The sequence below is a fragment of the Vespula pensylvanica genome, chromosome 12, assembly GCF_014466175.1.
Source record: "Vespula pensylvanica isolate Volc-1 chromosome 12, ASM1446617v1, whole genome shotgun sequence".
NCBI lineage: Eukaryota > Metazoa > Arthropoda > Insecta > Hymenoptera > Vespidae > Vespula > Vespula pensylvanica.
Window position 1 is genome coordinate 1818367 of NC_057696.1, and position 26712 is coordinate 1845078.

At 31.4% G+C, this 26712-nt stretch overlaps 3 protein-coding genes across 21 annotated transcripts; 2 read left to right on the plus strand and 1 right to left on the minus strand.

Annotated features, from left to right (window-relative positions):
- Positions 1–8711, plus strand: LOC122633606 (interaptin-like). Of its 13 annotated transcripts, none has more exons than XM_043821677.1 (4): positions 2963–3126; positions 3251–6998; positions 7113–7214; positions 7302–7600. In XM_043821677.1, the coding sequence occupies exons 2-3, from the start codon at positions 3266–3268 to the stop codon at positions 7175–7177; spliced, it is 3798 nt and encodes a 1265-aa protein (XP_043677612.1). In that variant the 5' UTR covers positions 2963–3126; positions 3251–3265; the 3' UTR covers positions 7178–7214; positions 7302–7600. The 13 variants fall into 13 exon arrangements, with proteins under 13 accessions (XP_043677605.1, XP_043677604.1, XP_043677612.1 ...); XM_043821678.1 differs by having other exon boundaries at positions 7113–7203; XM_043821670.1 differs by adding an exon at positions 1–140 and having other exon boundaries at positions 2991–3126; positions 3251–7600.
- LOC122633609 (tRNA-uridine aminocarboxypropyltransferase 1) lies at positions 913–2870 on the minus strand. The gene is made up of 4 exons (XM_043821692.1): positions 1856–2870; positions 1636–1776; positions 1377–1560; positions 913–1303 (listed from the first exon to the last, which is right to left on the minus strand). The coding sequence occupies exons 1-4, from the start codon at positions 2084–2086 to the stop codon at positions 963–965; spliced, it is 897 nt and encodes a 298-aa protein (XP_043677627.1). The 5' UTR covers positions 2087–2870; the 3' UTR covers positions 913–962.
- LOC122633608 (long-chain-fatty-acid--CoA ligase 3) lies at positions 8021–25670 on the plus strand. 7 transcript variants are annotated; one of them, XM_043821685.1, is made up of 9 exons: positions 8872–9254; positions 17755–17857; positions 21602–21956; positions 22255–22623; positions 22851–23246; positions 23372–23684; positions 23810–24073; positions 24213–24488; positions 24573–25670. In XM_043821685.1, the coding sequence occupies exons 2-9, from the start codon at positions 17838–17840 to the stop codon at positions 24725–24727; spliced, it is 2148 nt and encodes a 715-aa protein (XP_043677620.1). In that variant the 5' UTR covers positions 8872–9254; positions 17755–17837; the 3' UTR covers positions 24728–25670. The 7 variants fall into 7 exon arrangements, with proteins under 7 accessions (XP_043677623.1, XP_043677622.1, XP_043677620.1 ...); XM_043821686.1 differs by having other exon boundaries at positions 8872–9197; XM_043821688.1 differs by lacking the exons at positions 8872–9254; positions 17755–17857 and adding an exon at positions 8021–8328.
- The last annotated feature ends 1042 nt before the right edge of the window (positions 25671–26712 follow it).

Here is a 26712-nt window from a genome sequence, read left to right on the forward strand (position 1 = left end):
ATATCACTCTCGCGCATAACCTAAGAATCGAATTAATCTGTGATAGAAATTTGTGTACGTAAAAGTAGTAGTGCATCTGATGAAAGCAAGAGAAAACTATGTGCCAGATTATACTTCTCTGAAGATGGTTTGATCGAAAGGTTAGTTAATTGTACAAATTTTATAGTTAAATTTATACAAATAGTTAAAGCGTATTTAAGCAGCCATTAGTTCGATGATATTTACAACGGAATATATAATAATACTCTATGTAAATACAGTTACTCGAATTAATATTCATAAACATGGTATTTTTTTAGGTAACTTGAAATGTAATTTTCTTGTTCGTGAGGCTTAAAGAACATACTCTAGTTTACAAATATGTATGATATCTATAATTTATAAATATGTATAAATACGTATAATTTATTACTTAACCTTTTATCGTTTTATTAATCATAAGTTATATTAGATCTAATATTGACGTTAAACAAATATTTCGATATTTTTATATTAAAATTTTTCATATATATAAATACATATGAATAAAATTATAATAATTTTAATACTTCGTTGGATAAGTAGGAGCGATCGACAGCTTTAAACCTTTCTGCAGTTTAACCATCGATAAGGTAGTATTTAATGTACAACATAACCACTACAAGTCGCCATAACCAAAGAGAAAAATAATAGATCTTTCGATATTTTTAATCTTAATTATTTAAAATGATAAAATCTTAATTAGGTTATCATCGTCATGAATAACCGCAAATGTAAATAACAACATCGGCAATTAACACCACTCGTAAACATGAGTCATTCTCCTTGAAATGCATTTGAAGATATCTGTTGATATCTTAGCAAATTATATCGCAACATCGAACAATTAATTAAAATTTTCAATTTATTTTCGAAAGTAAAGAATCATAAATATTCAGATTGTAATAGAAGAATAATTTATTATACATAAATATATATGTTTTTTATATTAAAGGTCTCTTATATGCCCATAATTTGTCATGATCATATATAGTATGAATTTTTTCATACATATATTTAAAGAAGTATAAAAGATTGTCATATCTGCCGTCATACTTTTGATTAGAATTTGATGCATTGTAATTTAGTTTTTCAAAATTTGAACTATCTTCTTTATCTTTATCCTCTTCTTTATACGCGCACTCTACTATATCGAAGGCACATGTATGCAATTCTATTAAAAATTGATGAATTGCTTCTATCGTTGCCAAATACCATCTTGGACTTTTCTTTTGATGTCGCCAGAATTGTGATATTCTTGATTTTAAAACGATACATCTTAAATCTGTAAATTAATATTTTGTTGTAGTTTAAAATTAAGTCGAATGATTTTAAAACTATATTAGATATATACAGACCTCTTAATCTTTGATCTTTATATATTGACTTTGTTTGATGCCATGTACTATCGATAAATATTGCCCTTTTTATTGGATATTCGTTCCTGATCCTTTTTAAAAAAGTTTTGCCATCTTGTTGGACTTCTTTAATAAATAAATTATCGATAGTTACAGCAGTTTTGCTAGGGAAAATTAGAACAGTCTGAGGGATAATGTCATTTATATATGTAAAAAATGTAATGATCAACAATGAATTATAATGTTAATATTCTCATACCTCTTCATTTTCTAGAATTTCAGGAAAATCAGGATAAATATATATCTTTACATCTTCCGGAGCTAAGACAGCGGCATGAACTGCAGTACTTTTCCCTTCTATTTCTCTAGGATGTTTAATAATATCTATTTTTACAGGTAGCTTTAAAAAATCGAAAGTAACAGTCAATATTGTCTATTACATATTTTAGATATAATATATAAACAATATTTTAAGGTACCTTCAAACGAGGAAAATACTTTTGATCGATTACAGGAGTAAAACATGTATAACAAAAAAATTTTCTTGATCTATAACAATGTTCACATATTTCTCTACCCTTTACAGTATCTAAAATTTGTGCATCATTGATCTTCAAGTCTTTAAAAGGAGCTTTGTCGATAATTCTTTGCTTTTCTTCTAAATTATGATCTTTAGCACTCTTAAGAACTATTATATTTGCTTCAGCCATATTTTTATTGTAAAAAAAATCCACAGTTTATACATATAAATACTTTTACACGATATTACACGTTCACATATTTGCTTGATCACTCTTTAAAATGATAAAACGATAAAAAGATCCTTCTATTTCGATTATATTTTAAAATAATGATAATATTAATTACCTAGGTACAATACAATAACAATACATCTTAGTTCAGCTTTCTGACACTCTGTCGTTAGAGAGCGTCAAAATATCTATGATATACATTAGTCTCAAACGCTATGTAAACACAACCTTTGAAAAATATTTCTACGAATATAAACAGCTTGAAGGAAGTTTATTCATCGAGAAGAAAAAAGAAAATCCGTATTTTTATATCGTCTTACTTAGAAAGACGCGTGTAAAGTTGTGACGTATGAGCACCCACGCGTGATTCTGCGCGAAAGTTAGGAGAAAAAAATTTCTATGGGTGGGGTCTTGATAAAGAATCCCTCCTCCTTTTAGTTAGCGAATCGAGACGGTTTCAGGGTACTTTTTATGGTCGTCGCATCAGACAACTTTGTTGGACGCAGCTTTTGTTCTCTATACTTATAATTAACTATTGTTAGTGTCAAATAATAAGTGTTAAAGAAATAATCGTCGTTTCGAGAGGAATGACGAAGTACAATTTCGAGGTCGCTAATACTTTAAAATCTGCATCATTGAGATTTATATTTGGGAAAGTTTTGATTTACGAAATGTACAGTGCAGTATGAAAATAAAATAAAGAAGTTCGTCAATTTTCGTGATTCGAGAATTATAAACGTGCATGTAAAAAAAAAAAAAAATAATAAGGTAAAATAAAAACGTTTCGTAGAGTAAAAGGTGAGTTGGTGTCGATGTGCTTCGTTATACGGTGTCCATTACAGTTATTTCTTTATACTTTCAGTTTACGTGTCGATTCGTTGCTAACTACCAATGATTGTACATGGCCTTCAAAGATTATTTACTATTCTCAGACAATTGTGTAAAATATTCGATCTTTTACTTGAAAGAAATTGTTTATAGTTTATAACTGTATAAAGGTTAGTAAAGAGTAATATAGGTTCATTTCCGTACATATATCTATTTATATTGTTTAAATGTAAATAATATCTATTATATTATTTACAGTTAAGGATTATATATCAAGTTAAGTATTTATTATAGGTGTAATAGTATAAAATGGAATCTAATAGTTGCTTTACGGAAAAGAGGAGAATAAGAGGAAAAGATATCCTTAGAATGGATGGTCTTTTACCACCGACCCGTCGTCTGCCAGTATGTAATGCTGTAACTTCGACATCTTATAAAAAAAAAGAAAAGAAGTGGTCTATTGGAGGAATATTTAAGCGTATATCTTCTATCCGAGATGATGACAGTTCTTCCAACGAAGAAGAGATTGTTTATTGTAAAAGGGAACCTAAAAATCTTTCTAAAATCAATAAGCAGTCGGACAGTATTGTACTTCATCCGGTAAAAAATAATTGCGAGCGTCAGACAGAATCTAATAATTTGGTAACTGAAACTAACGAACAATCCATGGAATCTCTTAATGTCCATATAGATTCTGTACATTCACGTAGTAGCGATGGTTCTTTAGAAGGTTTGGGTAGGAAAATACGGAAAAATAAAATGAAGGCACGCGTAGAGGCTAAAAGAGATCGATTATGTCCTAATAGTAGTTCTGACGAGGATTCACGTATTTCCAATAATTCATTGGCTAAATCTCAATTAGAGGATCATTCACAAAGCATTTGTAAAACCAATTCTTACAACAGACGTACTCGAGCTGCTAGAACGGAACGTTATATCAAACGTTTATTTAAAGAAGAAGTGCATATAGATGATGCTAATCAAGTAAATTGTAAACAAGACAGCTTAGAATGTTTAGACGAAGGACAACGTGTTATTGCGAATTTAAATGATACACCACGCCAAATAATACATTCACGACGATCAACGATACAATCTAATGATCAAATTGCTCCAACACACAAATCGGTTGTGTTGAACACTCAAAATATCAATACAGGTAATCAAACTGAATATTCAACTCACAAACGTTTAACAGATATGAATCAAAATAATTTTTACGAAAAGAACGCTGCTGCTGCTCGTTGGATAGAACAGGATTCAAACAATTGTTTCACATTGACATCAGTGAGAGATATCGATCGTCAAAAAGATCACACGATTGAACGAAGATCGATGCCAAGATCGACTAATCCACCAGATCCTCCACCTCGTGATCCTCGTCGTGTTCCTACCTACGCGTGCCATTCTTTTCCTTTTAATGGTAGAAGTCAAAAGAAAAGGCTTTTCGATGGATATGCAAATATAAATATGGATCAGAAAGTCGACTGGATTGGTACACGAGCATATAGTTCCAGTGAGGACATTACACGTAGTAAAAATATTACACAACGTAATTCACAAAATATGTTTCTTTTAGAATCCAAAAAGATCAATATTGGTCCACGAGAATATACAAATAATAAGTACACGTCGATGTGTAACCGTTCGAACGAGATCGAACATAATCCGTCTCGGTCTCTTCAAATGGACGAGCCTGAGGCTTCAAAGTGTAGAAGAAAGAATAATCGTAATAATCAACTTAGCTCGAATGTTAATGAACACGATGAGAGAGTAAAACAGATTCAATTATCAATGAACTGTGAAGCAAACGGTATATATGGACGAATCTCAGCGCGTAATACTCAATCGTCTAGCGAACGTTCGTATGTTTTTAGAAATAGCAATGGGAATGAAGTGAATTCTGAAGAAAGAAGTAACGAAATAACGAAAATGGATGAGGCAGCTCTAGAGAGAAAACAATCGTCGAAGAATCTTGAAGAAGCAATCTCTGAGTTGGAAGCCATATACGATAGTTTACGACTTGGAGATGAGGATTTGTTAGATCGTGCTGAAAGAAGAAGCATGGAGGAATTCAGTCTTAAACATGGACAACCTGAAGATGAGCAAGTAAAGCCTAATCGTTTGGATTCACCCGATAGATTGAAAGATGATATGGCCTATAGAAGAATGCATCCTGTTGAACGACCAACTTCTTTGTCGGATATTATTGGACAATCATCATTTTCAAACATCAGTTACCTCATCGCTTCACCTGTTCTTTCACGTAGGGACAATATGTTTGATGAAACTAAGACACCTATTGGTATAACTCGTCGTGACGAACCGGATGTAACGAGAGACGACGTTGTCTTCCGTAGTATACATCGTGCCAATAATACACTTAAAGTTATCGAACCTCAACCACCTTTTGGTATACCACTTGGACCAGTGACCACTGCTACGGAGAGCGATTATCTGCACACAGTGCCAAATAAATTTAATCCACCTCGTTCGCCATATATACCACAATGCGAACCTGACGTTGTTACGGATGATTTAGCTTTTAGGACACTTAGAAAGGATTCCACGACAACATCGGCAAAGAACAACGCAGATAATCAAACAGAAAGTATCAACGAATCTGTCAATGAATTTCCTGCTAAGAAAAAGAGAGCTGTTAGGTCTCTTTCTGCTAATCTTTATGGGCTGATAAATCAAGAACGTATACATTTACACAGACAGCCAAGCCTACATGAGATCAACGATGATATCGAGAATATAAATAGTAATCCTAAATTCGTAGATAAGATAGATCATTTTAGACGTGTTGTTAGCGATGGTGAATTATCCGATCAAGGTAGTATAAGATGGCGCGGAGAAAGATATACAAAGAATACTTTTGACATAAACGGAAATCATCACGATTCTGGTCTCTGTAGGAAAATGCTTCGAGTTTATGTCTCGCCATCAACGACGATGCAATGGTCAAATAAAAATTCTAATAATCGCGAAGGAACGCCAACGTCCACTTTTCTCAGTGCTACCAGACGAACTTCGTCTGTTGACATTACTTCAGATTCTTGGAAACCCACTCGCGATGATTCCTTAATTGGCAAAGATAATACGGATTCAGATTTTACCGCGTACAGTCGTTTGTGTCAAGACTTGGTAAATATAATCAAAGGATCCGATGATTCAGAAATAAAAACCAACCGACAGGATGAACTAATTGAAGCTAAAAGCTCTACCCATGAAAATAAAATTGAGATTGAACCTTTAATTACAGAATTATGTAATGAACTTCTTGACGGTACGGTTCAAGAACATTCCAATGAAAAATCTGAAACCAAGGAAACCAATGAAATCAAGGAATGTATCGACTTAAAATTAGACGAAGAAAATACTATAGAAACTGAAGATGATAAGCTCGATTATTATCTTCGTTTGGCAAACGAGAACGTGAAGATGATTGCAGAGGCTTTTAGCAGCGTTGCCGACCACCTACGCGATGGCCTTGACGTTGGAGATGATTCATCGAGTCGTTTTAGGACCGATGGCGATGATACACGTGAAACTAGCACACGTTCTTCGTCGTTTTTGGTCGAGGGTGATGAAAAGACGCTGGATGAGGTGTCAACGTCCTCGAAGAACGAAGATCTTGTTAGAAAAAGCGTTGAATCCGACGTCTCCATAGAAAAGCTTGACGTTCCTAACCTCAAAGAAAATAACGTTAGACGTCCATCGGACATAGAGATCGATCTTAACAAAGCCGTGGAAGATCTACAAATAGCCGCAGCCAGTTTAAACGGGAATGTACAAGAAATGGAAGAACTCGAAGTTCGACTAACAAAATTGGGTGAAGGTCATTTGGACGTTCAAATCGAAGACAAGGCTGACGAAAAAAATGAGGAAAAACTTAAATTATTTACCGTAGAGAAGAAAGATGTTATTTCTGAGTCTGACGTAGGACAAGGAACAGAAAAAAATGATGAACAAAAATGTGAAATATTGGAGCCAATAGAAACGCAAGATGACAACAGGCGTATTGCGGTTCGCGAAGGTGAGAGGAATGTATGGGACGTTGATTTGAAAAATTACGACGAGAATTATCTCGCACGACCGATCGAAATACGTGTTCCTTATGTAACTAACATCATTACTATAACTATAACAGAATATTCCATGGTTTTACTCGCTTGCCTCCTTGCACTGCTTTTAGCAATCGTAGCAGCGTCGTGAGAAAGATCTCAACTGCATATGAATATGTATGTATATGGTATGGCATATTTATGGTGGGTGATGTGTTTGTTTTTACCCTGGGCGTGCCATCATCATTTGTATTTTCGTCTTACTAATGTCGTAGGTCTCCAGGATATTATTCGTTCGGCATGCGATAAAGGTTACCATGCGAATGTGTAAACTCGATTACTATGGTGTCGTGGATTCACGTATGGCGGCGACAGGTGTGTTCCTTCTTTCGAATGTTTAAATAAAAAGAAAAAAGAAAAAGAAAACAATATGCAACTTTTTACGAACCGATTGAGAAAGGAACGATTTTGTTGTTCTCGTTGTTGTTGTTGTTGTTGTTATTGTTGCTGCTGCTGTTATTGTTGCTATTGTTACTGTTGTTGGTTTTAATAAAGTTTAGACATTCGTGCCGCATCTTCTGCAAAATCTAACCTCTATCGTCAAGAGTCACGGTGTTGCGTCGTCCTCGATCTTTTCGTTTTTCTGTTGGGATTTCTTCTTTATTATTTATTTATTTTTTTTTTTATTCTTTTATTTTTTAGATGAATGAGGAGAACATTTCGTTATTATAGGAAGTTTTATGTTACATAGATCGCATTTTGTAATAAGTAGAATCTAATGTAAGTATATTAAACGAGTAATCCGTCGGTAAAGTAACACGAAAAGCTTAAACGATAAAATGAATGTTTGATACGAACTACTTTAACGGAATACTAAAATAAACTTACGCGTTTCAGTCTCTGACTCATAGCTAACAACGAAAGTACACCGATAACTTCGTACGATTCGAATATAATTACTTTACAATTAAATTATCACGTATTTTTTCCTTCTTTTGAAAAAAAAAAAAAAGTATAAAATAAATTGCAAATATATCGTGTACCGTGAAGTGGGTGCCGCATCGAATCAGTATCGATTGTAACGATATTATTTCGGTGACGAGTTCCTCTCTCAGTGAGAAAAACGAGGAATTATCGATCGCAGGCGGCGAAGTGACGTCATCAAGGATCACGCCACATCTTCATCCATTGAAACGAGCGTTGCGATTGGTCCACCGTAGTTCAACTATCTATATCTATATCAAGAATAGTCGGGAACTGTCTTGGTTTGCAAGCTGCATGCTTTAATGAGTTTGGTTCCTAGTACGTCGTATTATTGCATAAACAGGAACGTTTTTTTTTTACACTATTTTTTATTTTATAAATCATCTCTACTTATTTATAAAACATAAATAAAATAGAGTCTAACAATTCTAATATAAAATTCATATTCGTTTGGTCTTTTGCAGACATCGAATTCTTTATCCTGCAATTTAAAAAATATCTGCTACAGATAAAAATAATTTGAATTTAGTTTAAAATTAGACGGTATTACCATAAGACATGAAAATAAATTTGTAATAATTTACATATCAAGTATGGAAACGCAGATAAGTATTCACATTGCGACGTTTTATCTTTTGAAAATGTAACGATGACTTTCAAAGTGGTGATGGTAAAAATGATAAAAAATTTCACTACATAAATAATTTTCGTTATTTTCGTCAATTATATACATTTTCAATAGATTATATTTGAAAACAAAAATTGTGTTAACTTTAAGACGCACGTTGTTCCCGCGCTACGAGTTTCATGATATTTCCAGTAGATGTCGGGATGACGCAACCTCATCGATCCCGTTAGTTTAAGACTCGTGAGCGGCAAGATGGCCGCGTCGAGTTTGAGTCTATGTACGTCGGTCCGTATTTTCCAATAGAATTAGTAGCGTCTAACGCGTAACACGTTACGGAACATTTCTTCGCAACGTTTCCGACGCATATAAAATTTCATTCTAACGTAAAAGTTCGTGTTGTCGTTTTAATGACGAATTAATCGATTCAACGGGAAAACAAACAATTTCTAACGGCGAAGACCGGGATACGTAAAGGAAAACGATGGAAATCGAGAAAAACTCGTTCGAATGTTAAGCCGGTCTACGGAATTTTCTTCTCGGTATTTTGGAGAGACGAGAAGTAAGCATATCGAGGAGTAACGCAAAAGGATAGATTAAAGGAGGTTAATTTAGCGAAGTAAATGTGTTAGTGTCAGTGATAGGTAAGAGAAGCACGTGGTCTCACTCCAGTGCTCTTCGTGTGACAAAGACGTATCGAGTGGAAACTTAATAATACGACGAAAGAGAGAGAGAGAGAGAGAGAGAGAGAGATTGAGTGAGTGAGTGAGAGAGAGAAAGGGGAAGAGAGTAACAAGGTAAAAGAAATCCTTAGGTATGTTAAACCAAAAACAACAACAAATATTACGTAATTTTTCCTGGAGGATTATTTATACCATCGAAATCAAATCAATTTAAAGTTGTCGTTTTCGACTCTGTGCTCTAGCGAAGGCACACGATTCTCAAAATAACTTCGTCAATCTTATATAACGAAATAAGAAACTAGCAAAAAAGAGAGGAGAGAGAGAGAGAGAGAGAGAAAGAGGGATAGAGATAAAAGGTATGTGAAATTTATATATATACATATATATACATATATGCACATTTATATATATATATATATATATATATATATATATATATATATATATATATATGAACGAAAAGATTCGATCGTTGAGCATACGTCGTTCGCTAATCTTAATCGTGATAGAAGTAATAGTAAGTAGGGTAGTTCGAGAAGGGATTCACGCCTTCCTGATTTAGCATGTTTATTTCCGTTTTATAAGCTTAGAATCTTCTCTCCTTCCAGAGAGATTCCACGTGTGCATATATATATATATATATATATATATACGTCGCAAAAGCGTCGCATTTCATTCGAAAATAACGATAGTACGATAACGATGACGACACAACGACGACAATAACAACAATGTTGTCTTTTAGACTCAATCAGGATCTGTGATTTACGTAGGGTCAACGATCAAAGGTTAAATATTTAGAGTAGAAAGATAAATAGTTCAAAGTGAAAAGTGCGAAACAATATATTTTCATTCGCATTGACGAAGAATTAAAATACTTCTCGAAATAAAAAACTACGAAGTACGTTGCATAGTACGCATGCATGTATACACATATATAACACGTACAAACATATACGTATGTTTTACCGGCTTCAGTCGTGTACCATTCGATGCATACTACCTCCGCCATCTTTTGCTCTCCCTCTCCTCCTCCCCCTCCTCCTCCTTCTCCTTCTCCTTCTCCTACTACCTCCATACCACCCTTTTCTTAGTAGGCGCCTACTATCATCATCCGTCGTTTTCGTCGTCGTCGTCGTCGTCGTGTCGTCGTTACCACCGTTGCTGTTGTCGGTATTGTCGGTATCGTCGGTATCGGCATCGGTACGAATGGTTGCGTTCACGCGCACACCCACACTCACGTCATCCTTGACCCTTGGATCGTGAACAGTGATAATTTCCTTACCGGATTCGTACTGGGAAAAGCGAACGTTAGTCGGTTCGAATCGACGATAGAAGAAGGAGGAGAACTCTGCAACAGTTTTATTATCTTTTTTTTTCTGCACATTTACACACAGATATATATATATATATACACATACATACATATAAGTATATACATATATAGTTTCATTTTTCTACTTTTCCTCTTTCTCATTGAGTTGTGCGTGCGTTTTTTTTTTCCTTTGGTAAGTTCTTTCGAATTCTTTTTTTTTTTCTTTTTTTTTGTTTTTCTTTTTTCTTTTTATCCCAAATTTTTATATACGTATATATATATATACATAGGTTTCTCTCTCTTTCTCTCTGTCTATTTCTCTCTCGTTACTGTTTAGCTAAAGAGCGCGCGCGTGGACGAGGCATTGTAAAGCTTTCCTCTCACGAATCAACTTATGCGCCGGCGCTATTTGTACTAGCATAGATATATATACATATATGTACTTGCATACGAATATGCACAAGGAGTATGCGAGGGAGACGTCCGGCGTCCTTCGTTACCAGTCGCGCCAAGTCCCGCTCATAAAAGAGAGAAAGAGAGAGAAATACGATATAGCATTTTTTCTCTCGTAAAATAAGTTTATTTAAATTTATATATTTATTTATTTATGTATTAGCCTAGAAAACTGAATATCATTTATTACAGAGTATCCGAAAATAATGACGAAATCAAAATTTCATCGATGATCGTTATTACACAATGAAAGATCGATACTCTTTTTATGGTCATCGTTCTCTCTCTCTCTCTCTCTCTCTCTCTCTCTCTCTTTTTTTGATGATGAAAGAAAAAAATAAAAATGTTTGCATTCGGTTTCCAAGCATTTCTTCGCGGTTGTGAATAAGCCAATGAACGCCCTTCTCGTCACGTGGAATATTTTATTCTCGTTACTTGGTCTCTCACGCAATTTGATACGACCTCGACGGATAGTATCCTCCCTCTTTTCCTCTCTCTCTTTTTCTCTTTCTATTTTCATTCACCTGCCTTTCTTGTGGTCTACTACGAACTTAGCTCTTCGTTCTTCTTCGGAAGATATCGGATCGCCTCCTACGGAAGAGTTCGATTGCCTCGAGCGAAAGATCGTAATAAAGTTTGATCTTTGTACTTTGAGACTTCTTGTAAATTGTAGGTATTTATTACTACGCTTGATCAAATATTACTTGATACGTACATATGTGTATATATGTATATATATGTATATATATATTTCTTTATTCGTGTATACTTGCAATATTTGCAAATATTACTTACTATTGCAATATTCCAATATACTTGCAAATATTTATACGATATTTAATAACATATGACTTCCGGCTCTAATACTGTTTGATATTTTCTTTCTTTTTTCCTTTTTCAAAGTTGTTGGTTCGCGCGTGTATCTCAAACTTTTCTATTTGTTTTGTATTCATAATCGATCGGTTTTTCATTTAGGTTCGTCATTACTCGGTTTCGATCGGAAGTGTTGGAAAACGAGCTTATCTTTCTTCGTCCCTCACGTTGTAAAAGAAGAAAAAAAAAAACATAGTAATAATGAGTTTCGTATTTCTCATCTAATGTGTAATATAGACTTATTCTCTTGTTGGAAAATCTTTTATACGAAATTACTCGGCATAGCGAAGTTTGTAATCAATCGTTAACGTCCTACATTCTATTCAATTCGAGAGCGAGAGAGAGAGAGAGAGAGAGAGAGAGAGAGAGAGAGAGACGAGTTAACCTCGAATTAAAAAAAAAGGAAAATGAAAAAAGTAATTCCTCGGGCTCCTTATTTTCTTAAATTCGAACGATCAATCGTATCTTTAAGTTCTTTTATTGAAGGAAGACATTGTTATTTGTCAGGGAAGCGATACTTAACCTATGAAATATGAACGCTTACAATTAATATCGGTCAACAAACCGAATAAATGCACTTGTCGCAATGGATCGTAACGTTTGCACTTGTTATTTCTTTCTCTTTCATTATTATTTATACGTTTTTATTTCCAACGATTAGAGTCGTTCATATTTATATATGGGAAATTAATAGTTTATTATTATTCATCGTTAGAAAGTAATATTGATATGAAGAACGTATCGACGATATTGGTTTTTACCATTTAATGCTATTATTTGATTAAAATAATCCGTTTGTTTTTTTTGTTTTATAATTACATTTTTAATTATATTATTCATTAATGTCTCTTATTAATCAAAGGAGTATCTTTCTAAAATCGGAATAATAAAAAAATTGCTGATTGGAATAACACGTTCAAAAGGAGACAAGAGTTAAAAATAATCTAATTCTAACCTAAACATTTTTGCATATATCAGATCAGAAAAAAAGAAATTATTTTTTTAAACAGAACTTCTAAAGCATAAGGGATATGTTATATATATACATATAATACACACACACACATACACAATCATATAAATATATAGATTATATAAATATATAAATTATATATATATATATATATATATATATATATATATGTAAGGGGAAAGATAATTACGGTAACTATTCATGCTGAGATAAAATAATTCCATCGAAGAAAAAAATGAACACGTATCTATTTGCGTATATTATTTTTAAGTATATACATACAGAAAAGAGAGAGAGGGAGAGGAGAGAGACCGTGTTTATAAGAGAATATTTACAAACAGATTTTTCTTTAGAATTATAAGAAAGAGAGGAGGACTAAATGGATCGGTTAGTCGATCTCAGTTAGTCTGCTCTCATCACGATTCGCGTAGGAGGTTGTTCAATAATAGTGCGACGTAACGCGAAATCCTTCCCCTCGTAGATCACGAACGGTCTACTCTCTTCCGGTATATATCGTACGCCCTTCCTCTTGCGTGACATTATTGATGATGTCTCTCTCTCTCTCTCTCTCTCCTTCTCTCTCTCTCTCTCTCTCTCTCTCTCTCTCTCTCTCACACTCACTCACTCACTCACTCACTCACTCACTCACTCACTCACTCACTCACTCACTCACTCACTCACTCACTTACTTTAACTATGTCTCTGTCTGTCTCTCTTTTTTCACCCCCATCCTCTCCCCTTGATATTCTTTTTATCGTAAAAACTGTCATTTTCTTTTTCTTTTCAATTTATGGACAATTTTCAATCTTCAGTCCTCATACGAATAATCTCATCGTACTTTATTTCATTGCGAGCAATTTTTAGTCCCATGAATAAATATAAAAATATCAATTATATTATGAAAATAATATTTCCAATTTATATCTAACATAACTAGTATTTGTGTAAATAAAATTTGTAATTTATTAATACGTAATATAATTATAATACTTTTTATTACTATGAATATCATAAATATTAATGATATTTATAAATTTTCTCTATTTTTATGTATTATACAAATTATAAATTTTATTCAAATAACGTATAAATATTTATAATATTCGGTGCGAAAAAAAAATTATCATATAAATATATATATAAATATGTTAATTATATTATCAAAATTTATCGACAGAAAGATTATCGATAGAAAAATATTATCGGCCTAAAACATTTTGTTACCGACGGATGTTAATCATGATTGATTTTCTTTTTCTCCTTTTTTTTTTATTTTTACAATTCGAAATGAATAATCCTTTTTCACTTTTTGTTGAATCAAAATCTTGTATCGAACATCAATCGTATTTTTTTTTTTTTTTCTTTTATCTGATTTATTAGAAATTTATCTGTCTATCAATCAACAGATGAGTACAAGCACTTTGATGTTTGAAATTAAATATTAATTGTGTTTTTATAGTAAATTATGTATTAGAATTGCGACGTAATTCTCGCGTTCTTTATATTAACAGCAATGTTTCACCTTGAGGAAACTCTCAACAATATAACGTAACACAGGGTCCGATGTTCAATGCCGTGAAACTCGTTATCTCTCTCTCTCTCTCTTTCTCTCTCTTTCTTTTTCTTTCTTGCTAGTTTAGTCTATCGACGTTTATATCTCTCGTACGTTTTTAGATCCACTATTACGGCGAGTCGGTCGTATGGATTCTCGACTGAAAACGAGATAATCGATCTCCCGTCGAGATAACGTATGACGAATAATCTTGTAAGTAAGAGAAAAGACGCGATCTCGTTTTATCCTTTCTTGTAATTTCTAAAAACGCCGTAGTAGTATTATCGCTGTGCTGTGCTTTGCAAACAATCTAAGATGTGCTCGTCGAGTTTGAAAAGAAGGTACGATGAGAAACTATGCATTAAAAATCGATTTTTATTTTTCCAAATTGTATGACGTTGTTACTGAATTATGATATCATTGCGAACAGAATTCATTTTTTTTGTTTTCATTTTTTTTTGTTTTTTTGGCGAACGAGAAGCTCAAAGTATCAAATTTTCGTCTCTTTTACAGTTCTATCTCATAAACTCAATTTAGATCTAATTTTTTCCTTAATCACGAGGCTATTCCGAGTCAAGCACGTGATAAAGCAATCAACGAGTAATATGCATAGAGGAGAATATAATCTATGTACTGTACTCGTAGTCGTTCGTTTCTAACCGCTATGTATTATAGCTAGTACGTATATACTTATTTAATGTTTCGTCAAGTTCGATCATGTTATCTAATGTATTTACATATTTATCTATCCAATATGCATTTACGAACTTATCAGCACATACTTCATATTTATATATGTATATGTCTATTATACATTATTCAGATTTAATAGTATTGAGTGATTATTGTCTGACTTTTGGACTGGCAATATCGATTGTCTCCTTTACGGACTTTGCTTCTTCAAATGTTATCAAATAGTTATCGATCAAAGACACTTCATTCTATATTTTCTGAAAATTGTTTTATTTAATAATATCAAAATTTAATAATGAAGTTTTCAGTGATGATCTCAGAAAAAATCATCATCCCTTATCGTTAATAGAATTAATCGATTTATAATGTCTTTTTATTTCGTAACTTTCGATCGTACCAATATTATCTATATTTATCTGTTAATATAATTTTCATTAATTAATTTCATTAATTCGTGTATTTCAAAAAAGTTTAATAACTAATGAATTTCGAGAGAGATGGTGCAGTTGATGTTGAAATTTCTGGAAAGTTTATATTGATGACGTCAGTAGTATGCCGCCTTTAGATAAGATAATGTTTTAAACGTTTGTACGATAAGGCAAAAGCAATTCCTCCTTTTATTTCTTTCCAAATCCAACAAGAATATTCTAATAACTAAAAATACTCTTTTTGACATGAGCGAGGACGAATCCTCTGACGACAAGTCAGAGACGATTTCTCGCTTACTGACCCTCTTGTCTATTTTCAAACGCTAAGAACCTCGTGAGAAGTCTCACTCACTCATTCACTCACTCACTCACTCACTCACTCACTCACTCACTCGTTGGCTGGCTACTTCTCTCCCTTTCTCTCTTTCTCCTTTCATCCTTCCCTTCACAATTCCTTCTTTTTTTCCTCTTTTGTGTGTTCTTCTCCCTAGTTTTCGATCGAAGAAATTAGGACGACGAGTTATATGCCATTTCAAGTCGTTTTCACTCATTAGTACCTACAAATCGTTTGAACAATTTTCTCCTTTTCGAAGAATTCAATGGAATGTGAAACATCGTGCAATAAATCGGAACGACTTTTTTTGTTTAATTATTTTTTTTTCTGTTTCTTTTCTTTCTTTGTTATTTTTAAAATTCTATTAGGCAATCAATCGAAAAGAAATATGTATTGTACTTCGAAATATTTCTTCATGTTCGAAACGATCTTTATTAGTGTATCGGTATTAATTACATTTGATGACAATGTAGTTTCATTGTTTAATGAAGAAATTGTTTTCTTTTTTCTCTTTTCCATTTACTTTGACAATATTTATACAGGTATCTGTATGTGTGTGTAAATTTTATTGTTTATTTTTCGATATGATTTCGATATGAAACGTTTGAAATATTAATTCGATGCATCGGAAATTTATGAGTGGATTTGTCGAGAAGTACTAGAAAAAAGATACAAAATAAATTTCTTTCTCTTTTTTTTTTTTTTTTTTTTTTTTTTAACATATCTACATATGTAAAATAATTATTAATTAGTTACTTCAATGTATTGATGAATTTTTAATGATACAAAAAATACTCTTTCTTCTTTTTTACTTGATTCTATTCGTGTATATAATTTTTTATGTTTGTTCTATTTGTTGTATGTAATAATATAATATCTATAAAAAATAATTATTAATTAATATATTTCAAATGTATGAACAAATTTTTGCAAAACGTGTAAAATAATGATCAATTAGTTTAACGAATATTATATTTTTATAATAACTTTGTTATATACATATTAATATAGATAGATATATATTCGAAACTTTATTTATAAAAATAAAGTCTATTCATGTTCGAACAGCTTGCCAATATTTAATAGATTCAAAGTAAACAAATGTATATAATACGTATCTGCATTGAAATATATACAACATGTATCATTAGGAATAAATCGATACGTTTCTTTAGCTTCAACGAGCAAAATCGATACTAGATAGAAACGACATGGACTCTATCTCTTCCTTTTAATCTCGCACATGTTATAAATTTGGCAAAATACATACATACATAGCTTTCTTTATCTTGACAATCTCGAAAGTCGAAGTAGTCGAGATCGTAAATGAATATTTTTCGATCAAAGTTCAAACGAGAGATCAAAGTTTTCTTTTTTGCTCTATTTATCTTTCTCTTTTTCTTTTTTTTTCTCTCTCTCTATATATATATATATCTTTTTTTATTTTTTTAATGGAATGGAGCGCCGAGAGAATAAACAAAATAGAAAAAGAAGAGCAAGAAGATCTATAAACATATCAAAGTGTATAATAAAGTTGTGAACTTTGCTCTTATGTCGCTAATATACCAAACAACGAAGTGATTGCGGTTGCGATTGCGGTTGATACGACATTAAATAATAGTGAGCAAAAAGGGGAGGGGTTGGTGATGATGATGCAAAAGTAGGGGTGAGGGGAGACAAAAAATAGAAAAAGCAAATAGAAACGAAGGCTGCAAGTGATGAGAATTTTTGTTTGTTTGTTCTTCGAATACTAACCAGATCATTTTCATTTTCGTGTTGTCTTTCCTTTTTTTTTGGGAATGATTTTTCTTGCAGTGCCATTAATCCGCATCAGCGAGAAATAAGAGAGAGTACCTGAAGTTAATCGATCGGAAGTAAGCATAAACTGGGTCGCCACCATGATCGTGGAGGACAAACCGTGAGTTTGTAGAGCAACTCTGAAAGAGAGACAGAAATGTAGACTCGTTGACACTACGCTCATTATTTTGCTGCACGCATCCACGATTGACAAAGCCCTTTTCACAATTTCTGATTGATTATCGCTTAGTGTTTCCTATAAGTCGAACTTTGATCTTACTTTTTTCTTTCTACTTTTTTTTTCTTTTCCTTTTTTTCTTTAGTCTTTGTTTATTCAAATCTTACGCACAAAAGAACGCACTCTCTTCTTTTACATTTATTTTGTTGAAAATATTTTAGTGGGGAATTATTGCCTGTTTTGATCTTTTTATATATTTTGGTTATAATAATAATAATAATAATAATAATAATAACAACAACAATTGTAATTATTGTTATTAATAATAATAATAATATTATTATTATTATTCTTATTTAATTAATTGGCACGAATTTTGTTAGAACCAGTCTTTGCACGCATTCGCAGTCAGCTTGATTATTTATATAGTACAGTTATTTTTTCTTCTCTTTCCATTTTAATATTAATTAAATTTATAATAAATATTATAATTATTTATGTGTGTATATGTATGTGATTCACACACGCATATAATTATATAATTATATAATTAATCTTATATTATAATTGATTATAATATAACGATTATATAATATTATATATCATATTATATAATCGGATTTGTTTCGGTTCATCTTATAATATTACATAGAAATATTATTCTATAATATTATAGAATAATTATATATAATGTTATAAGATAAATTTTCAATAATATAATATGAAAGGAATTATATAATTAAATTATGTATATATATATATATTTCTTTAATATAATTTTGTATATATTTTCTTGCTTGAAAATATTTTAACATATACACGATACGTTTATTCTTTTTTTTTTGCTTTCTTTGCATGAATAGAAACATTTAAAAAGTAGGTCATTATGTCTGGTCTGCCATTGTTATTAAAACATTTCTTTTCATTCGTCGATAGTACCTTAGTTGCATTGGTAAACAAGCAAGATTTTTATTCATCTGCATATATATATATATATATATATATATATATGCATTGTATATGTATTCTTTTATATATATAAAAATTAAATTATCAAATTTCAAGGTGGGTTGAGTGCATCGTTTATAGCATTGAATTTTATCGACTCTTTATACACGCACACAGAGAAACTTTTATTATAAATAACCTTTTCTCATTCGATCATGGTGTTTTTTATTTACTTCTCTCTTCTTTTCTTATCGGAATTATTGCTCACACTCTGATAATATAATTTTTTTTTTACTTTTTCCTTTAATACGGGTCAGTGACAAACCGACGACAATTTTTTATTACATTTATATTTCGTTCACTTGTTCGTCTTTTCTTTCTTTCTTTCTTTTTTTTTCTTATTCATTTCATTTTAACGTAAAGAAAAATTTAATAATTTTTTTCTTTCATTCTTTTCATTTTTATATGTAGTAGAAAATTGATACTCGTTCAATCTGTGAATAAAAAATTCTTCATTGATTATTATGTATAGTTCCGTAATATATTACATTTCTCCGACACACACCATATTTGGAAATTTTACTTCTGAAACACCCTCTCTCTCTCTCTCTTTCTCTCTCTCTTTTTCTCTTTTTCTTTCTCTCCCTTACTTACTCTTATTGTCATTCTCCTTTTCTCTCTTCGTTGTTAATTATCGTTGATAAATAGAGATCGACAATTATAGTTGGCACGAATAGTTACGAAACGTTATGTAAATGTATATGTTCACGCAGTAGCAAATAATAGGATAGAATTTGTTATGAGATTAATTAACAATTTGAAATTCGAATGAATTGTATTATTTATGAAACTTGATGTATGCTGAAATTCAATCTTTCTCTCTCTCTCTCTCTCTCTCTCTCTCTCTCTCTCTCTCTTTCTCTCTCTCTCATATTATTATTATTATTATTATTATTATTATTAGGATAAATTTAATAAAAAAATATTCTAATATAATCATATAAAATTCATATCAAGGTGGATTTGTAATCTGTGTGAGAGAGAGAAAGAGACAAGGGGGGAGGGAGAGAGAGAGAGAGAGAGAGAGAGAGAGAGAGAGAGAGAGAGAGAGAGAGAGAGAGAGAGAGAGAGAGAGAGAGTTTATCAAGGCTTGTGAAAGACAACGTTCAAAGTCCACTGAATAAACTTAGTTTCGTCTTACTTCATCGAAATATACATGTATCTATATGTGTACATATATATACATATGTATCTTGAGAAACTTTATTTGAATAATTTCGTAATTAGCTTACTTAATTAATCCTGGTTTACTTCTTCACCTTCTTCTTCTTCTTCTTCTTCTTCTTCTTTTTTCTTTTTTTAAATTATTGTTCTTATCTATTTACATCGCCTAACTTTATTCATCGTTCAAAGTTCTTTTATGCTAAATATCCAATTATTATGCGAGATTTTTCTTCTTATCGTTTATCATACTCTTTATAGCTTCTTAATACTTCTTTTTTTCTTTCTAACTTTTTCTCCTTCTTTATTCCTTTTTTTTTATTTTCTCCATTCAACAAACTTGTGACAAGTTAATAACTTCTATTAAAATGCAACGAATGACCTAATAATAACCATTTATTTCCTCATTATAATTATTTATGAAGAACGAAGTCTTTTCTCTTTAAATTAAACGATTTCCTATTAATTGATATTTAAAATCCTTTTAAATAGAAAACTACTTATGTATCTTTGTTTCTATGTATGTATGTATGTTTATATATAAACATATTATATTAAAGACTTTGCATATTACGTATAGACATATAAGGTTTATAAAAGAAAAATTATAAGAAGTTGTTAGAAAGAAAAAATATATAAAAAGAATTGCGTGAGAATTTAATTTACAAATGAATGTCATTGTAAAAAAATTTGTACATACATTCAACGTCGAAATTTCTTTTAGTTCAGCCTTTAAACGATACGAGGTTCATCCATCATTTTCTTGTATGCTTATCGTTGAAACAAGTCGACTTACGTATAAATATAACATATATATTCATCGCTCGATTTGCCGTGTTTATTCTTACTTCCAAAGGAATCCGTTAGCCTGGATAAAAATAAACTTGAATATCGTCGACCCTTGAAGTGCAATAGTGCATTTATGTACGTATACTACATGGAATCGGGTCACTATTTACATACATACATACATAGATGCATTGGCGTTTCGTCCAATTTTATTTTACAAGTTCTCTTTTATTTGTTCTATTTGAATTTATTGAGTATCTATTTATTCATTCATAATAATCGATAAATATAATATAATATATTATATAATATATTGTAAAGTATCGATAAGTATATATCTCTTATCATCATCAGCATTATTATTATTATTATTAGTAGTAAATTGCTTTACGTTTTTATTTATACTTCTTTATATATGCATCCAATGCACGATTGATAACGCAGCATGCTGCATCAAACATCTGCTTATTATCTTATAAGAGTAAAGAGATATAAAATTTCGTTTAAATTATTCTATCTTGGAATGTTTAGTTTCAATACGTTCGTTCTGATAGAATAAGATACAATATTATAGTATTATTATATTATTATATTATTAATAAAAATTATTCTTCTTTTTCTTTTTCTTTTTTTTGAATTTTTTATTAATAAAAAATCATCAGACTCGAACGTATTAAATATCGAAAATGTTAAAATGTTAATAGTAAAATTGGTGGATCACATTTTTAGAGAGATGGAAAGCTTCTGGATCACCAGTGCGATCAACGCGATCAAAGCTTTATCGTACTTGTACGACCTGCTGACCTTCCCAGTCTATCTTATCCTTCAACGGCCATGGGAAAAAAGGAAGGCCTCAAGAAGGATCAAAGCACGTCCTATCAGCAAGAGCGAAAATTCGATCACTTATAGAAGCGTTGATTCACCTGGTCCAATGCATATCAAGCTCGAACGAGAAAAAATTTGTACGCTCGAAAAGGTCTTGCTTTGGGTCACTAAAATACATGGTGAAAAAAAGTGTCTTGGTACTAGACAAATCCTTGCTGAGGAGGATGAGGTTCAACCTAATGGAAGGATCTTTAAAAAGGTAGATAGTTCTATATATATATATATAGATATAGATATAGATATACAATAACATTTTTTATTTGAGGAAGAAGATAGGATTTTCTGATCAAGAATTGTTCAATCGAAAGATGTATCTTAATTTAAATATTTCTAGATAAATTTTTTTTAATGATATTTTGTAAAGTCATCAAATCTTTCGACTGAAACGATTAGATTAAATAGAACGTCGTAGCTCGTATGTTTTGAATAATTAGAATGATCTATGAAACTTTATATAAAAATTGTAATGTAAATGTTCCACTCAATTCTCTTTTTAGTATAAAATGGGAGAATACAGATGGAAATCCTTCGTGGATGTTGAAAGATTGGCGGCTTCCTTTAGTCGAGGATTGGTCGAGAATGGTCTCACTCTACGTAAGAACATAGTAATTTTTGCTGAGACCAGGGCGGAATGGATGATCGCAGCCCACGCTTGTTTCAAACAAAATCTAACAGTGGTAACAATCTACGCGACACTTGGAGACGATGCTATAGCCCATGGTATTAATGAGACCGAAGTTGACACAGTTATTACTAGCCATGATTTGTTACCGAAATTTAAACGACTTTTACATGTGTTACCTGAAGTTAAGAATATTATTTATATGGAGGATCAACTTAAGCAAACTGTAACAAATGGTTACAAGGTAATGTAATAAAAATACATTAGAACAATTAGATCTAGTCATCTACATTGTATAACCATTTAGTGTGAAAAAGATTATTTTGTTCAGTTATATTCTCAAAGAGAGTAATTAAAAATAATTAATTAATTACTCTAGATATTATATATATTGATTAAATTTTTACGTGTTCACTTAGGAGTTAACTTTAATCAACTTTAATTAAATTCTGCATATCGACTTGTTATTAGGAAGGAGTACGACTGATGCCATTCTCAGATATTATTGCAGCAGGCAACACGTCTAAAGCAGTGGTAGTTTCACCAAAAGCCGATGACACTGCTATTATTATGTATACATCAGGTTCAACGGGTGTACCAAAAGGTGTCTTACTTAGTCACAGAAACATTATGGCAACCTTAAAAGCGTTCTGCAATGCTGTTGAAATTAAATCAGATGATATTTTTCTTGGATTCCTACCACTTGCTCATGTTTTCGAACTTCTTGCTGAAAGTGTATGCTTACTTACTGGTGTACCTATTGGTTATAGTTCACCTCTTACAATGATTGATTCAAGTAGCAAGATTCAACGAGGCTCCAAGGGTGATGCTTCCGTTCTTCATCCTACTTGTATGACTGCAGTACCGGTAAAATATTTTTTTTTCTATTTATATTAGATTATTATGTAAAAAAAATGATTATATTATTGCTTTTATTATTGATTGATTATTATTATTAATGATTATATTATTAAAATTATTGTTGATTTCAGCTTATCCTAGATAGGGTATCTAAAGGTATAAATGAGAAAGTGAAAAAATTAGGACCTTTCAAATCAGCCATCTTTAATACTGCTTATCACTATAAATTAAAATGGTACAATCGTGGATATGATACTCCTCTGCTCGACAAATACATCTTTGGTACAGTCAAGCAAATTCTTGGTGGTCAGTTGAGACTTATTCTCTCTGGTGGTGCACCTTTAAGTCCTGAAACTCACATTCAAGTAAAATTGTGTCTCTGTGTCACCGTTACTCAAGGATATGGTCTTACAGAAACTTGTTCTTGTGCTACTGTCATGGATAGTATGTATTTTTATATCCTTCCTTGTGATGCAATTTTTGAAAAAAAGTATATATATATATTAGTTTACTTTTCTTATTATTTATATAAAATATTTTTCTTTTTTTTTTTTTGTTTTATTATGTAGCATATGATAGAAGTATTGGAAGAGTTGGACCTCCAACAACAACTTGTGATATTCGTCTTGAGAATTGGGAAGAAGCTGGTTACCGAGTAACAGATTTACCGAATCCAAGGGGTGAGATCGTTATTGGAGGTGAAAACGTCTCAGTTGGCTATTATAAGTTACCTGAGAAAACAAAAGAGGATTTCTTCCAGGAGGATGGTAGACAATGGTTCAGAACCGGTGATATCGGTGAATTTCATCCTGATGGTTCTGTGGAGATCATAGGTAATAATATACTCTTGATATCGTTTAACTTTTTTCTTTTTTCGAAGTTTTATATATATATATATATATATATATATATATATATATATATATATATAAATTATACGCACACACACATTTATTGAATTATTGATTCTAGATCGAAAGAAAGATTTGATCAAATTACAACTAGGTGAATATGTTTCATTGGGTAAAGTCGAAACAGAATTAAAGACATGTCCAGTCGTAGAAAACATTTGTGTTTATGGAGATGGAAGTAAGAATTACACTGTAGCACTAGTAGTACCTAATCATCATATTCTCGAAGAAATTGCTTCCAATATTGGCATTGTCGGAAAGAGTTTTGAGGAACTTTGCGAAGATCCAATGGTGGAAAAAGCAGTACTTGAAGAGTTGATCGAGCATTCTAAGAAATGTAAGAAGAATCGGTTGCATTATTATCCTTTAATTATATCGATCTCGTTCGTACTCACATCATACATTTTTTTATTTTTAACAGGTCAGTTACAAAAGTTTGAAATACCTGGTGCAGTGAAACTTTGTCCTGAACAATGGTCACCCGACATGGGTCTTGTAACAGCTGCGTTTAAACTTAAGAGAAAGGCTGTACAGGAACGTTATCAACATGAAATTAATAGAATGTATGCTTCGTGATGTCGAGCTAAAATGTGCACGAAGTGTAAGGAGTAATTTGTATAAAAGAAAAGAAGGAAAGAAAAAAAAAAGGAACAAACAAACAAACAAATAAATAAACAAAAAAAAATGTCTAAGGAAGGCCACCCTCGTCCGATGGAATAGTACCTCGAGAAACTTTAGACATTGTTTTATCTGATAATTATAAAATAATTTTTAAAAACAGATTATTATTAACGAAGAAACGAGTTGAGTCCTTGTATAACGAAAGTTATAAGCTTCGTAGTGTCTTTTGTTATTGTCTTCCGATAGTAAACAGGTTCGATTTACGTTTTCATCGTTTTATATACATACATACATACATATATATATATATATATATATATATATATATATATATGTATGAGGAGATTAAAAGAGTTGTATCTCTCGATGAATATTGTGAAAATTCCATGTTAAAGCGATTCTATTAAGAATATATTTTTATCTAATATGAATGATACAAATAGTAAGAAGATAGAGAAAGAGAGTGGAACAAAAAAAAGAGCCTAGTAAGTAAATAAAAATAATAATAAAGTGTCGAGAGATATACAGAGCGAGTGGGGTAGGAGGAACAAAAAAAAAAACAAATGGTGCAAGACGACCATCCTCTATTGTTAACATAAATAATAGGGAAAAAAAGGGACGTCGTTTATAAGATTAAATTTTTATTTATGTTCTTCTTTTTCAACAATGGTCACATGATATTGTTTAGTACGCGTTTTTAATATTACGTCCGAGGGAATTTATCTAAACAGTAGTAATGCGTGGATCGACCGAGGATGAACATTCTGCAAACGAACTGATTGCGTAAGTTCACGAATCGTACTGTGTACTTACTTTAAGTATTATAAGTAATCGCCGAGCTTAGGGAATATATGGAAGAGGGCTACTTGGAAAAAAAAAGAACAAAAAAAAATATATATATAAAGAAAAAAAAAAATAAAATAAATAAATAAAATAAAACAAAACAAAACAATAAAAGAAAACCCAAAAAAAAAGAAGAAAACAAGTTAAAAAAAATAATAATAATAAATTGTCGTTATTTCGATTAACTTTGATGTATATATACATACATATATATATATATATATATATATATATATATATATATATATATAATATAGAAGAGAGAAACGAGAGAAAAGAAAAATGAATGACTTTTATTACATATAAACGATTGATCGTTCCGCGTTATTAAGAGATGGTGTACATTGTTAAATTAAACAACATAGAAAAAAAACTAAGAAAGAAAGGAAGGAAGGAAGAAAAAAAAGAACAAGCAAAAATTCGAAAGCATTTAACGTCGTCGACTGTATGCATTTTTTCTTTTTTTCTTTTTCTTTTTTTGATTTTTCTAATTCCTGATTACCCTTGGGATTACTAATCAGGATTATACTCTCTGTCATTTTAATATAATAATAGTATTCGTGGATGATATGTATATCGGACAAAAAAAAAACCTTGCCTACATTTTGCAGTGTCGATATAAAAATTATAAGAACACACATATACACACACCCACAGATATATATATATATATATATATATATATATATATATATATGTTTTTTTCTTTTTCTTTATCACGTATGTAACGTATGTATGCGTGTTGGTCTCTCTTATCGTTATTAATTGCATGCATACATTTATGTACGCGTGTGTATGTACAAGTTGATGATTAATATATAAGAAATGAAAAATATATAGAAGAGAGAGGGAGAGAGAGAGAGAGAGTGAGGGAGAGAGGGAGAGAGAAAGAAAGGAAAAAAGAAACGTGTGTAAGTCATGAGAGTTCAACAAAAGTGTGGAAATACGTGTGCATTGAATTTAGTCTTCCCGTTTTCTTGTGAATCCGTTGAATTTATTTTGCTGCGAACGACATTGAGAAAGTAAATTATTATTACGAGAATGGAATTTTCTTTAAAAAATTGAAATACGATTATTATTATCATCTTAAAAACATT